Below are 16,267 nucleotides of genomic sequence, written 5' to 3'. Positions count from 1 at the left end.
AGCTGCTTCGGAAATGTTAAATTGATGTTATCAAGTCTGCACTGCCCATTAGTGGCAAGAGATTGTAAATGCATGATTTTAATTAAATTGAAGACCAGTTCTATCTTAAATATTAGTTTTCTCAATCAAATTTAAAACTCATTATAAGACAAACACACCTATACTCTAAGCATAACACAGTTTTTGTGTTATGAGATATTGTTCCTGTAGAACATTAATTTACTGTCAGTGCTCACACCCAGAGACCACGTTCAGTTAGGTACCTGTGAATATAAATATGATGAATCCATCACAAATGCATGTGTGTGTACACGCATACACTACATACATGCCCACAGTTTAAGCTGGAAACAAAAACACTCTGACAATATAACATGAATCTATAAAACAGAAATAAACTTTATCTAGCTTGTTAGCTTTGTTTAAATCACCCTTCATTGAGAAATGTTCCCAAACTAACCTTCTGTGGTTCTCACTGAAATTATCTTTTGTTAATAAATGATTTTTAGGCAGGAGATATTTGTTTAAGGGTATTAGGAAACTCTCTCCCTCTTTTCATTTACTGACTTTGTTTCTTGTATGTTTTCATTGTAGAGGCAATTTTTCAATTCTAGCTATGGGATGGAGAGAACATAAGGTGAAAGGAGAGGGGAAGCAGCTCCCTTTGAGCAATACTCAACAGTTTCCTAAAGCTGAGGAACAGCTTCTTTTTTTTTTGGCCTGTGCTGTGGGCCATGCAGGATCTTAGTTCCCCGACCAGGGATCAAACCCGTGTCCCTGCAGTGTAAGCGTGGAGTCTTAACCACTGGACTGCCAGGGAAGTTCCACCCCCCCTTTTTTTTGAAAACATTCTTTCATTTTTATTTTATTTATTTATTTTTTTGGCTGTGCCACGCGGCATGCAGAATCTTAGTTCTTCAACCAGGGATCCAACCCGTGTCTCCTGCAATGGAAGCATAGAGTCTTAACCACTGGACTGCCAGGGAAGTCCCTCCCTCTTTTCAAATCTCAGTGGTCCACAGGGTTGACATAGTCGACTAGTTCTGAACCTCTGCGTGATGATTACTATGCTTTATGAACATCAGGATGCCTGCATGTGACCCATAAATAAGGCAAGTGCTGGCAACTAAGGTTCTTGAATATTCCCTCATGGGATTTCAGCAAACTTGAGTCAATGACTCTACACTTTATCACTTGCTGGAAACAAAGCTGAAACAACATTCGTATGGAATTTCATAAACAAAGAGGAATACTGCTTCCCACTTTTTAAACAACTGATGGAGGAGTGCTTTAGATTAAGGCATGATTACATAACTGATTTCGATATGCAGCTTCTTTCGACAGCTGTCAACACATGTACAGTTTGTATGTGTGTATATATATATGTATGTATATAGCACACAGATGAACTAAATGTTAACTCATTGGAGAGCATTTAGCTTGTCATTATTTTTGCTCAGTATTTTTCTTTAATTTGCTTTGCTCATTATTCTATCCCACATACTTACCTAGCATAGTGCTTTAGTACACAAAATACACACAATTAATATTATTTAAATAATGAATATTAATAAATCATGGAAAGTGTTCATGACAGCATTTTATTGATGAAAATGCAAAGGAAATGTATAAAGGCTAATGGCTGATTCTGAGTAACTATAATGCCAATGTGAAAAGAACTTAAATATACTTAAGATAAATTAATATTTTCAGAATGCTTTATAAAAGAGTAAGATAAAGTTGTTTATTATAGATGTTATGATATGATGGCATCTTAGGCTGTCCGTCCCCTCACATGTGCCTGGAATGGATAGTTAATTGTGTCATGTGGTTGATCATTAAAAATATGTGTTATTTAGAACAAGGTTTCTTATGGCTTGAGTTTGACTGAGTCCACTATTAATATGTGAGTTCAAATATTCCTTTTATAGAGGGAATTCAATCTTTTAACCTCCTTTCCTCTTGTCTACTCAGTCTTCTGCCCACCAGGTTACACATTGGAACAGAGAAAACAGTCAGTTGCTTCCTTTCCATCATACGTCTCCCTACCTCTTTCAGACTTTTTGTCTTTGATTCTTTCAGTTCTTCATACTTCCATTTCCACACAGACAAAGCTGACTCCAGCCGTTCTATTTCTTTTTCCAAAGATAAGCGCATTCTAAATAGAGAATTAAAAGCAAAATAGACTTAAAATTTTAAAATAATTTTAGGAATGCATTCAATTTTAGATTTTCTATTTTCCTAATTTTTTATATTTGTATATGATCATTGTCATGACAGAAAACTTTTTTCAGCTTATTAAAAATTAAAAATATTGAGTAAAAGTTGGTTTACAGTAGTTTAAACACATTTAATTTGGCTTTGCCAGCATTAGAATAATTGACTTCCTGCCTGCTGTCTCCTGCATTATTCATTCATTTCTTTCAATGCTTCTTATTCATATTGTTTCCTTACACGGGAGGATATATATATGTTTCTAATTTTAACATGGTTTTTATCCAACTTCATATCGTGACTGTATATGAATGAAGAATTCTTTGATATGACAGAGAATACCAAGGAGCCCACATAACCATTTAAGAAATCAGTCATTTATTGGAGATATAAAAATACTTTTTAAATATCTGCAACTCTGTTTTAATAAAGCAGTTTCACTGGGATCTTTATTTAAATTATTTAAAATAATTGAAATTAATTTCTCTATTTGTAGAATAAGTGACAGAACTTGGATGAAAATATTTAATCCTTTAATATCTCATCATTGATTTTTTTTCCCATGCCCACACATCTATTAGAGTGAGTCCTGAAAATAATTGTTTATTTCTGGTGGTAATTAGCATATATCAACCTTTGCAAATGGTCAGTCCTTATCTGTGTGGTAGATTATTGTTAAAAATACTTATTCTCTTTCCTCTTCTTCCATGGACAGAGTTGCTTTCCCCATCCCTGGATTCTAGGCTTTGACAATGGGATATTATCCGATGTGACAGATTACAGAAATTTGAAAAGAATTTGTGTGGTTAGGCTTCTTTTATCCCTCAGCCATCACTGTGAAAAGAGTTTCCCCCGGGAACCGCTGTCCCCAAATAAACATATGAAGCAGATCTGAGCTCAACCTTACCAAGGAGCCAAGCCCAGCTGGTCCAGTGGAGGTCAGCTGACCTTGCATCCACCCAGGCAAAATACTTTGTTGTCTTAAGCTACTGAATTATTATTATTATTTTATGCAGCAAAAGATAGCTGATACAGGAAATGATACTTAAAAGGAGATGCTGCAACAACAAAAATGAAAAATATGTAGACCTAATTTAGGGGTCAGATGGTGGACAGGGGCTGGAAGGAAAACATAAGAAGCTAGAAAAATAGTGATACATGTTATTTAGTGCTGAAACACAAGATGAAATTGTCACTTGCTGTGCCTTGGAAATAGAAAATGTGCCTGACATTACCAATGGGTTGCTATTGGGCACGATGTGGCCAAAGACTTAAAAAGTGTTTGTGTAACTGGGTTTACTCACTTATATTTTGGCCATTACTATGAGAAATACATACCTGTGCAGGCCCACTGCTCCCAGGGGAAGATAAGAGCCATGAATCACAGCTGAGTTTTCCCTGCAGAGGCCTGTCCAGATAACCAACCTCCAGTGGCTCACAGACTCCAACCAAATAAATTCTGATTGTTACATGCCTCTAAGATTCTGTAGTTATTAGTTACAGTCTTACTTACTGTATTTATAATTAGCTAATACACACACGGACCTATTTCAGTGATAATGCTGCTAGAAAGATCTTAGGACATATTCACAGAGCTAGAAGATGCATCCAGAATAAAAATTGAATGCCATTTCCATATTTATAAGAATTAGGGGGGCTTCCCTGGTGGCGCAGTGGTTGAGAGTCTGCCTGCCGATGCAGGGGACACGGGTTCGAGCCCTGGTCTGGGAAGATCCCACATGCCGCGGAGCGGCTGGGCCCGTGAGCCACCACTACTGAGCCTGCGCGTCTGGAGCCTGTGCCCCGCAACGGGAGGGGCCGCGATAGTGAAAGGCCCGCGCACCGCGATGAAGAGCGGTCCCCGCACCGCGATGAAGAGTGGCCCCCACTTGCCGTAACTAGAGAAAGCCCTCGCACGAACCGAAGACCCGGCACAGCCAAAAATAAATAAATAAATAAATAAAGCAGCTATAAAAAGAATTAGGAATCTTCTAGGTAGCAATAGTATGAAAATAATTCAAAATAGAATTAGCCCATAAATATATTAGTTTAATCCAATCAATGGATAAGCAGCCCATTAAAGAGTTACATAATAATATTTGCATGAATCAAGCCATAAAATTGAAAGAGGATAGTAAAAGAATTTGTTACAGCTTAACTTCACCTCAAAAGACTTAAGTTGCAAAAGACACCAGCACTATTTATAGGACTATAATTTGGAATCCCTTATTAACACAGTACATATATTACAATGAACAAAGAAAAAGACTCAATAGGTTCTTCAGAACACTCCTACGGATGTCCACAGGTCCAGATTAACAACCGCAGCCAAAAATTCTGATAGATAAGTAAATTTAGCCAGCTGATGACACCCCAGTTGCTTACCATGATATGATTTTTGCTCTTAGTGACTGTGTTTGAGATTTTAAGAATAGGATTAAATATAGAAATTGGGAACAAATTGCCAAATAGTAACATTTTGTGTTAAATATAGAAAAAATACATAAAAGACATTGTATATTAAAATATGTTATGTATTTGGCATTCAGGTTTTAAAGTTTTGGATGATAAGGTATGTTTGAATATTTAAAAGAAATTGAGTATTGACTTTAACCTGTAAATTTAAGTTGAAAAATATAATAAAATTGTATTGTTTGTGACTTCATTGAAATACTTAAGAATCACCATATTTATAATTTTAATTTATTAGAATTACACGAGTAGAACATGACAATGTTTTCATCAGTGAAAGGAATATCTTAAATTAATAAAATAATTTTATTAAAGGATATTGATCAAATACATTTGTGTAATGAAGCAAACATTGAGAAAATTTTCTCAAAATTAACTTTGAGAATTATTTATAAACAGATTAATATAAAAATTATACTTGAAAATTTGAGAAAAGTCTACATTTTTGAATTTACAAATTCAAAATTATACATGTTGAGAAATCAGTGTCAGCTTTTAACATTACACTCTAATAAATCAAATGATAATGTTAGCAAAAAAGCTCATATTAACATAAAAATGATTTATAATTACTGTAGAATAAATGTTGATCCTCGAAATTGTCATCAGAATTACTGTGGCAACTATGCCCTCAGGGGTTTTATAAGAAGTTCAAACAGAACACTGCAAATTATATTAAACTTTTAGTTACATGTAAATATAGATATAGTCTAAAGATATAATTATATGTAGATTACATCTAGACTAAGTATTCAAGGCCAGTTCATGAAATGAAAATAATTTTGAAAAGCATATTAAAATGAATAGTTAACCACTTGTATTCTTTATTTAAGGCAGATTAGTCACATTTAAAATATAGCATTATTTCTCTCTTTAAGTATACATCTTAAATAAAATAACTGATATTTATTAGTTTAGTGGAAGAAAATTATGTATTTCATTCTGTAAAATGGTACAATTTAGAGAAGTGAGAGAACAGGCAATTCATAAAAATTTATTTAATAGCAATGTGATGCTTGGGTATATTTCAGCATAGCTTTATAAAAAAAAACAGTGACTATTTGTTTCAAGCATTAGGACATAAGGACTGTGCACACTTAAATTTATGCAGCAGAGGGCACTCTTTAAATCCTTAATTTTCTGGCCTAATCAATTTATTCTACATTTTAGAGAGATTTTCAAAATTGATTAATTGTACTTACATTTATAATTGAAATTTAAACTATCACCATATTGTTTGAACTACAAGAAGGCAAAAAAAAAAAACTAATTTACTCTAAAGGATATTGCATATTTTATGCACAGATTCTTTAAAAAAAATTACTAAGACAAAGCTCAGAAAAAATATAGTATTTTAATATGATGATACAAACTTTTAAAAATCAGATTGTTAAAATGTATAATATTTGCAGGATCTAAAAAGTAGTATATGAACCAAAATGATTTTTATAAAAAGATATGATTATATTTCTATGCAATCTTTTGATACTTTGTTAATCATCCCATAATGATCCCATAATAAATGGGCATAAATTTTAAACATCTAGACAGGAAGATTAATCAAAATTTTTTCAGAGATAAAAATTCTTAAACATTACTATCTGGTAATAAATATTAATCATTTTTGAACTGTGTGAAATTTCACTGTAAAATATCTAGTCAGTATTTTCTTAGAGGTCTATTAGTGTCAAATTTTTTTGCCAGACAAAAATAATTAATTTGTAATAACATCTAGATATCCATTTTTTCATTAGTCTAAAATTTAGAGTTAGTATTAAATGATGAATAATAAAATTTTTTACAAGTATACTTTTAATAAGCAACTTATTTATCATTTCATGATTTCACTATTTATAACTACATATTTCAGCAGTAACATCTTTCAATATCTTTCATTTTCATCACCTTTCAGCATTTTCAGCAAATAGCCAAAGCCATATGTAGTTAATTTAATTAGAAAAGAGATGACTTTAAAGAATACTGTTAAGCTCAGAGACACCCAGGAGGACCAGAGACCAAGGCTTGGACAAGGCTATGCAGCCAGGAACAAGACCCGTCTCATGTCACAGAACCGGCCCAATGAAGACCCCACTGCCTGTTGCCTGTACACTCTCCTGATATCAACTATGTGTCCAACAAACAAATATACTCAAAATAGCTAATTTAAATAGAAAGAGACATTAATAGCACAAAGAATCTCTGGGAGAACCAGTGAAGCAGATTGGGAACCTGCAGTCAGAAATACCAAAGATAAAGCCATAGAAATCTTCCCATCAGCACTTTCTTGGGGCCACCATTTAGGTACAGACATCACAGCATGACCTCAACATCCCCTCAACTCAAGTCATGGGATGATGTCACCAGAGACTTGAGGCTGCTGCTGCCTCTGAAAACAAGATGTAGCTACTGCCACTGCCTTCTCCCCTCAGCAGGATGGATGCTGGTGCTCTCATCTTCTTGGAGGATTAATTTATGCTAAAACAACTAGGTGGCTACATTTGAATAGCTGTTCCTATGTCAACCGTCTGCACCCTAATTGCAAAGGAGACTGAGGTAGAGAATTACTAGTGCTTTTATAGTCTACACAGAGAGATAGACTCTCTCATTAGGTACAGGACTGCCCAAACACAAACATACTTTAGGGTAAAAAAGAAATTGCAAAAATACACAAAAATTAACTTGAAATGGATTCAAGACCTTAATTTAAGACCTGAAATGTAAAGTACCTGGAAGAAAACGTAAGGGGAAAGCTCCTGAATATTAGTATTGGCAAAGATTATTTTGATTCTACATCAAAAGCACAGGTACCAAAAAAGCAAAAATAAATAAGTGGGACTATACCAAACTAAAAAGCTTCTGCACAGCAAAAGAAACAATTAACAAAATGAAAAGGTAACCTATGGAATGGAGGAATTATTTGCACACCACACTGGGGTTAATATCCAAAATATATAAAAGGAAATCATACAACTCAATAGCAAAAAACAAAAAAAAAAGATGAATGTACAGCGTCGTGACTATAGTGAACAACATGGTACTGTATACTTGAAATTTGCTAAGAGAGTAGATCATAAGTGTTCTTACCACACACAAAAATAATAACTATGTGAAGTGATGGGTGTATTAATTAGCTTGATTATGGTAATCATTTCCAAGTATGTATATGCATCAAAACATCATGTTGTATACCTTAAATATATACAAATTTTATTTGTCAGTTATAAGCTTACTGTATATCCCATTAGTAACAGTGAATAAATAAGTAAAGTAGATCTGACTTTCTATTCTTTAACAATATTACATTAAATAATATTAATCAGACTTGCATGCAATTTTTTCATTGTCTTAATTGAGGAATATTCACAACCATATATATAGATTTCTTTCTCATGCTAATCATTGGAGCATTTTCAGTTTGCTGTACTATCTCACCAAGATTTAAAATCTCATTTTATTGAGAAAAAAACATAACATTTAATGAAGCAAAGAAAAATAATTGAAGCATACTGCTCTTCTTACATAGAAAACAAATTAAGAAAATAAAATGGAAAGGGAGATTAAAGCTCAGATTAATTGACAGAAAGCTAACATTTTGTAAGGGATGCAGGTGCCATCTGCAGTTTAACTTTATAACTAATTCTAAAGGCTAAAACAGCACATCAAAATATTTTACCTCATCATCTCTCTTACTTAAGACGTAATATTGCCAGAGTTCCTCTTCCTAAATGTTTAGGTACACATAGCTCTGTACGAGGATCAGTTTTCCCGCCCTCATCTCAAATTTTCTACCTGGGAAGTCGTTTTATTTAAGAGATCAGAAATATACAAATTCTCAGTACATGAGCAGCTTCCAGATACTGGGTAATTATTCATCAAACTGAACAGTACGAATATTACAAATAATAGGTAAACTTTAGTGTTTTAGATGAGGGGGTTCTAGTCAGTCAATGGTGGAAATGATTCCCTGAGTTCTCTAGGTTGATTCCTGTGCTCTAGTCAAGAGAAGTTTCCCACTAGCTGGGAACATAGAAAAAATTACATTCACATCTTCTCAACTCCAGCCACCCACTCACTGAGATTCCAGGAGGAAGAATTTAAAAGATTAGACAGATTTATAGTAAAAGTATATACTGTATCCTTGGGAAACATTCTCTTGTGATAGAAAAAAAGGCTTTGCCATGGCCTCACGTGGACTGCAGACTAGTGTTAATTCATGGACATATCATACCCATGGGACTGCTTCTTAAAGAGGAGAGTGAGAAAGCAAAATGGAATCAAAGGCCCCGTTTCCCCCTTATTCTTCAGCCTGTCTTTTGTTTATATGCTGAATTTGCTGAGAACTGGGGGATTTACTTATTACTATGGGGATTGTTCATTTATTCCAAGGAAGTCAGATATATATGTACATGTACATGTGTACAAGTGAGAGTGTAAAGACACACATGTGTATCATTAAAACTGGTACCTTTGGGAGTTTACATGCAGGAAACAGCATTTTCACATTGCTCCTATTATGTTATGTAGGTGAAGTAGCATTGTGAGTGGGTTGGAGAGAAGTCTATAACCACTAAAAAGTTAAATCCTTCAAGAAATGAAGCCCAGAGCTTAGAACTTGACTGAGACCTGTAGTTCCAGAGTAAATTAATTGTTAATATGGGTGCAGGCATTCAATTTTATTCTCTTTTCTACTAATGTTGATTGCCTCTATTAGGAATTTACACTTGATGGTAGAATAATAAATATTTATTCTCTACACAGATACTTGTATTATCACAATCTGTGCATGTGGTGAGGTATAGGCAAAGAATCTGAAAAAGGGAATTAGTGGTAGGAATAAATTTCAGAGGGACTTGTGGCTGACAGAAAAGGATTGGCAGATAAAGAGCTTATAGTACTGGTGAGAGGTTTGTGTGCATACTTATCACTGTTTCAATCCACGTAAACCAGGGAAATTAAAATCATTATATAATATATAATTATATTCATACTTAGTGATAATACACATCACTCCCAGTTTTTTTTTTATTCTGCCCATTAAGAGTCATAACTAAAGAGATGGAAAAATAATTATTTTCAGATTTGGGAAACACATTTTAAAGTACATCAAATATTCCACTTATTAGTTTCTAGGGTGATCATGAGGGAACAACAACAAAAAAAACCCATATTGAGTAATTCATGTTAGTGGCCACTTTCCCAGACATTGTGTTTGATTCTCATAAGAATCCAGTGAAGAGGGCAGAAGTGATGCTATGTGACTTTTAAAGCCAGGTCATTAAAATACCATTTATTTATCTCTGTGCTTGTCAGATGTTCACTTTCAACCAAGCCATTATGCTGTGAGTTAGCCAAGTGGCCACACAGATAGGCTATATACAGATGTTCCAACTGAGATCCCAGATGAGAAAAAAGGTCAGCTGCCAGATATGTGAGTAAGTGAGACTTCAGATAATTCTACACCGCCCCCCGCACCTAAAGCCACCCTCGGCCTTTGAGCCATCCCAGCTGAGGTCACATGTAGCAAGAGGTAAGCTGTCCATATAAATCCATGCTCAAGATTCATGAACAGAATACATGGTGATTGTTGTCTCCATAATAATCATCATTTGCGAAGTTGTTATAAAACAATAGATCGTTGGAACACAGGTATCACTATCCATATTTTTACAAAGTTGACAATAGCACACCCTTGACTAACCCAATATCATATAGCTAGAGTATGTCAGAACCAAGATGAATGTCCATGTGATTTAATCAAGTCTAGTGCTCCTTCCTCTATACTATAAATGGTCAATGAATAAAGCATCTTTTTCTGCAATCAGTACCTCACCAAATTGTGAGTTTTCCCTTATGAATATTAACATATCTATTCATTTTTATTGACTCACTGAAATCTATGAATGCTGTAAAATTTAGATAATACACAGGTTATTTTAATCATAAACATTAATAATTCAAATATAATAAAGGTGAATCTACCAGAGAAGATGAGAACAAGGTTATGATAAAAAAATGATAAAAACGAACCTGTTATAATTTACTTTTCAAAATTCAAAAAATGAATATAAAATTCAAACTCATTTTTAAAATATTAGTACTTAATGACTAATCATAGGTAAAATATATTAGCAGATGGCTAGTTTAAGAGACTTAACAATTTTAAGAAGTTTGAAAAACAGACTTGGTTAAGGAAGACAATGATTAGTACTTACTCTCTTTCTTTCCATAAGATTTTTTGGAACTCATCCAAATGCACCTGCAAAGCTGAAATTTCAGGAACTCCATTCTCCAGAGGCAGATTTATTGCCTGCAGTCTTAATCCAGGTCTCACTGTACAGTTTTCAGAACCACCATTCTTGAATAAATCAGGACAATCTAGATTGAGTTTCACCTCTTCATTTAATTTTAATGGGTCAATAATCAAACCTTCTTCCTGAAAGAAAAAAAATACAAAACAATTATTATTGTTGAATTTTAAAATCCAATGTAGAAAAATCATGAAGAAAACATTTTTGAAAGGAAATAAAATGTTATGATTCAGCATCAAATTCATATTTTCATTTATTTATCATTCTCTAATAGTGTTATATGGACAAACTTTAACTTATATATTTTTAGGCTTTTTTTTCCTTTCAATGTTCTACCATATTCTAATAAAATAAGTTTCCCTGCAGTCTTTTAAAATTTTCCATTTACAGTGGAATACGTTATATCTAACATAAACTCCATACATCATGAAAAGCTTAACATTTTAGATGGAATTATAGAAAAACAAGATATTAATTGATTTTATGTTTTTAGAGATGGAATTAAATAGAAAGGGGTAATAATATAAAGCGTAAATAATACAAACTATTTAAAGAGATAACATGAATTCCTAAAGTTTCCCAAAGTATGTTCCATGAGTTGTTAATAATATTTACCAGATTTAAAAAAATATATGGGGGATGGTTCATCAATAGATAAGTGTATGAACTGCTAGATTAAAGTTTACAAATTTCTGTTATGTGCAGAATTCTCAGAAATTTCAAGATTCCAAATATACCAAGAAATTCCAGAAGTGGGTAGTGTGAAGTATTCCCTAAAGGTATTTCCCTATGGTACCCATTTTACAGGAATTAATTGTGAGGCCAGAGTCCCAAACCTTGGGAAATGTTTTAAACTACTGTATGGATAATTTATTAATAGTGGCTTATTAGGGTAAATGGAGAGAAATCTCTCTAAATATCTTCTTTTAACATAAAAAATGCTGGGGTTCTTCTTTGGCTAAAAATACTAGTAATATCAGTAATATGGACTGAATCGTGTCTCCCCTAAAACCCATATGTTGAAGTCTGCACCCCCCAACCCCCAGTACCTCAGAATGTGACTGTATTTGGAGACAGGGTCTTTAAAAGGTAATTAAGTTAAAATGAGGGTCATCAGGGTGGGCCTAGTGATGGTATCCTTATAAGAAGAGGAGATACAAACTCATATATATAGGATGGATAAACAACAAAGTCCTACTGTACAGCACAGGGAACTATATTCAATATCCTGTAATAGAAAATAATATGAAAAACAATATATTTATATGTATAACTGAATCATTTTGCTGTACAGTAGAAATTAACACAACACTGTAAATCAACTATACCTCAATAAAATAAATTTAAAAAAAAAAAGAAGAGGAAATTTGGACACAGACACACACAGAGAAAAGGTGATGTGAAGACACAGGGAGAAGACCGCCATCTATAAGCCAAGGAGGAAGGCCTCAGCAGAAACCAGCCCTGCTGACACCTGGAGCTCAGACTTCTAGCCTCTAGAACGGTGAGAAAATAAATTTCTGTCGCTAAAGCCACTCAGTCTGAGGTACTTAGTTCTGGCAGCCTAAACAAACAAATACAGTCACCACTGGTTTTGCTATTTTCTCTTCCCTCCCCATTACTATATACAGCATTCAAATATGCACATAACCTCTAGATTCCTCTGGATTTTTTTCTGACCTTTCTATTTATGTTCTCCTTGGTAGGATATTCTCTCTTTCCCAAGCACTCTCTGATGGACTCACACGTTTTGGAACCAATTTGAAAGGGGTCTCTCTGTGCATAGGACACTTCTATGAAACTAGGAAGCTTCCGGTCCTGGGTGACTCTAGCTTCCAAGGCCTCTTTTTGATGTGACAAACTTTGCTTCTTTTTCAAGGCGCTCAATTCCTTCATGGTCATCTCTAATTTTATTCTGAGCTGTCTTCCTTCCTCCCTGGCGCTGTTCCTTTCAGCTCGAACTTTACTCCATTTTTCTCTCCAGTTGGCCGTGCAGTCTGACCACCATCGCATGGTCTTCTCCATCTGAGCGGCTCTGGCCTTGACCTCCTCCAGTTCCCGCAGGCGAAGTTCTTCACAAATGCCCCAGTCGTTGATGCTGCAGGAATGAGCATGGGAGTTGTGAGCGGCATGAGATTGCAGCGCATGAAGGGGCAAACAGGAGCTACAGGTGTCCCTGGGGGATGAGGCAGGTGCCCCCAGGTCACACGGCGGTTTAACTGATGACTGCTGCATCTGGAAGATTTGTGTTTCTTCAATTAACCGATGAATGGAATCTAAATTCATATTTATCTTTTCAGGCCTAAGAAAAGACAGAGAACATAATTGCATTTGAATTTCCTCTGCAATTATAAGAGCAAGACCGACATTTAAAACAGAAAGTGATAAAAACAATGCATCTTCTCAACATTGCATATTTTTCTTCCCACTGTAAAAATAGAGAGGAATCTATGCATTTGTAATTATCCTCAAAGAAACAGAAATCGCTCACACTTAATTTTGCCAAACGAATACAAATAAATATGTAAAGATGCAACTGGGGATAGCACAGGACGTGATCTTAACAAACCCAATTCTTTTCACGTAATATTTATTGTAACACACATTGTCCATTAACTGCTCAATGGTCCCCTTTTCCCCTGCTAACTAAAGCACAATTTGTTCAGGTGGAAGGCAGAAGCTGTTGATCTGTGGAAGGATAAGCCCCTATTCCAATTCCAGGGGCTAAATCTTGAGTGGTCTAAATCTTCCATGACAACCCCCATTTAATTTACCATTCACTGGTCTTAAAGCAGCATATGACCTGGTTCTGGCTGATGAGATGTGAGGGGAAGTCTGCTAGAAAAGTTTCCCATCTAGAAAAATGTGAAAACATCAAAATGAGAAACCCTTTTTCCTCTGCTTTCTTCCTGCTTGAACAAAGACATGATTCTGGAAGAAGGTAAGTGTAACAGCCACCCTGTAATGTTAAAAATGGTGGAACAGATGGATGAAAAGAGCTTGATGTAACAATGGAGTTGCAGCATGAAACAAAGAATCCATACCTCTGGTTTCCTTGCTATGTGAGAATGATTAGCTATATTTATTTAAGCTATGATTGTTGAGTTTTCTGTTACTTGGAGTCAAAATGACATCTAACTGATACATGAATTAATTTCCTACTATGGTTAATATTATGATAAGTTCAAAAAATACAATATGAATAAGACATGGTCTTTGTCCTTAAAGATTTTATAGTCCAGTAGATGAGACAAGCACATAAAATTTAAAATACATAATATGCCTATAAAAATACATGTATTTAATCAAATTTTTTTAGCATTGTATTATGTGTCAAATCAATGTTAGCTTCCTAGGGTATGGACAAGGTACTCTAGGGAGAACTGCCAAAGAAGTAGTGAGCTGTTTCCTAGAAATTAAGAGGCTTCACAGACAACACTGAGCAAAGTCTCAGTAATTTCAAAGCTTTAAAAAGGAAATAAAAACAGCTTTCCATATAAATAGCAAAGACAAATTAATTGGTAAATGCAAACCTTTCTTATCAGTATGTACACCCATTACTTTATTCAATATAACAACATAACCACGTTGAGGATTTAGCAAGTGGAACATTTTCTTTAAAATAAATGCTCAAATCATGCAGGTTAATCTAAAATTAATAAAGTTCTATTGTTGTATAAGATTACCCATTTTTATTATCAAAGAAGATTTTCTGGTGTAAATAAGCTTAGATAACATTTTGTATTCATGACATTAACTACTCCCTTTTTTTATTTCCTCTTATATAGTTACAGATCATAAACTGTCTTTTTATGAACCATCTATTTAATTAACTGAAGGGGTTTCATTATACCAATTAAGTTACAAAATACACTTCTATTCACTGAAAACAAGAGTATATAATATTAAATGCATATCACTTGCAGTTGTAGAAAAAAACACATTTTAATAAGTGTTCTGTAGAGATGTCAAACCAATTCACTCCTTATTATAATACTTATTATAATAATATAGATTTGTGGTTGTAATTATTTTTGTTAGCATTAGTATATGTCCAATCATATTTGAATTAGTGCTGACTTGGAGCAACTGTTCCTTTCATTTACTGTAACTCAGAGGGCAATGATAATATAACTGACCAAATTTCTTGGACCATTAGTAAACCAAGACCAATATTAAAAAAAAAAGAACAAGAGGAACTCTTAATTAGAAGCATACCAAGTATTATATGTATATATCTGTATATGTATATATTTTTATATTTATATATATATATATTTCACTATTTAATGATATATTTCTTTTGGTAGAAATTCCAAAATGAAGACAGAATATTTATTTCAGCATATTAAACTTAAATTTAACCTTGCCATTTTTCAAAATAAATCAGTATCCTAAAATTGTAATGTCTTTTAAAATGTCTAACTTTTATTTCACTAGTGTTTTGAAGACTCTATAATTAGACTCTGGTACATTGAGATCTTGCCTACCAATTAACTATGTATTTTTTCACATCTGACTAAACAAAATTGAGTTGGGTTTAATTATTTAGTCCTTGAATTTCAATAGTATTTCCTGTCCTAAAGTGTTTCTCAAGCAAGTGTAAATGGGGATATTTAATCCTCATGTGTATTTATTAAAGCATTAATTTTCTCTATACATATGTACCTAATCTTCACGTTTTGTTTCAGATGATGATGAAAGTATTTTTCAGTGGTTGTAGCACAAAGCCTTTGATATATGGGAAAATATTTTAATGCTATTGACTCTGGTTTCTTATATTAATTTTTGGATTGTTTTTACCACAAAAAAAAGGAGTGGGGAGCACAGGGAAACTCTTGGAGGTGATGGACATGTTTATTATCTTGAGCATGGTGATGGTTTCATGGGTGCACACATATGTCCAAGCTCATCAAATTGTATATATTAAATACATGCAGTATTTTAAACCAATTACACCTCAATAAAGCTGTTTTTAAAAAGTTCATACAACCAGGCTACCACGATTACTGCAAGTATCTTTGAATGTAGTATATAGCCATATTAATAAAATTTGATGGGTCTACAATGTATAGACTATATTACTAAATGTATTATTTCTTGCCAAAGAGGAGCTTAATGTGTGAGACATTGGGCTCCAGAGTCTATTGGTCCAAGTTCTGACTCTGCCACTTTCTAGGTAGCTGAAAGTAGACAAACCACATAAATTGCCTTTGACTCATATCCTTATTTGTAAAGGAAAACAGAATCATCATGTACCTCACTGAGTTCTT

At 33.9% G+C, this 16,267-nt stretch overlaps 1 protein-coding gene across 1 annotated transcript in view; it reads right to left on the bottom strand.

The window, feature by feature from the left end:
• CCDC102B (coiled-coil domain containing 102B) overlaps positions 1–16,267 on the bottom strand; it is a 222,068-nt gene that overhangs the window by 168,832 nt on the left and 36,969 nt on the right. The window contains exons 2-4 of the mRNA XM_036823290.1: positions 12,675–13,296; positions 10,899–11,119; positions 2,050–2,158 (exon numbers count right to left, since the gene is read on the bottom strand). Of these exons, the coding sequence (XP_036679185.1) occupies positions 2,050–2,158; positions 10,899–11,119; positions 12,675–13,296 (952 nt within the window). The remainder of the gene's footprint in view (positions 1–2,049; positions 2,159–10,898; positions 11,120–12,674; positions 13,297–16,267) is intronic.

Source organism: Balaenoptera musculus, chromosome 14 (genome assembly GCF_009873245.2).
Source record: "Balaenoptera musculus isolate JJ_BM4_2016_0621 chromosome 14, mBalMus1.pri.v3, whole genome shotgun sequence".
Classification (NCBI taxonomy): domain Eukaryota; kingdom Metazoa; phylum Chordata; class Mammalia; order Artiodactyla; family Balaenopteridae; genus Balaenoptera; species Balaenoptera musculus.
The sequence above is the reverse complement of the archived record's forward strand: the minus strand, read 5'-3'. Positions and strand labels throughout refer to the sequence as shown.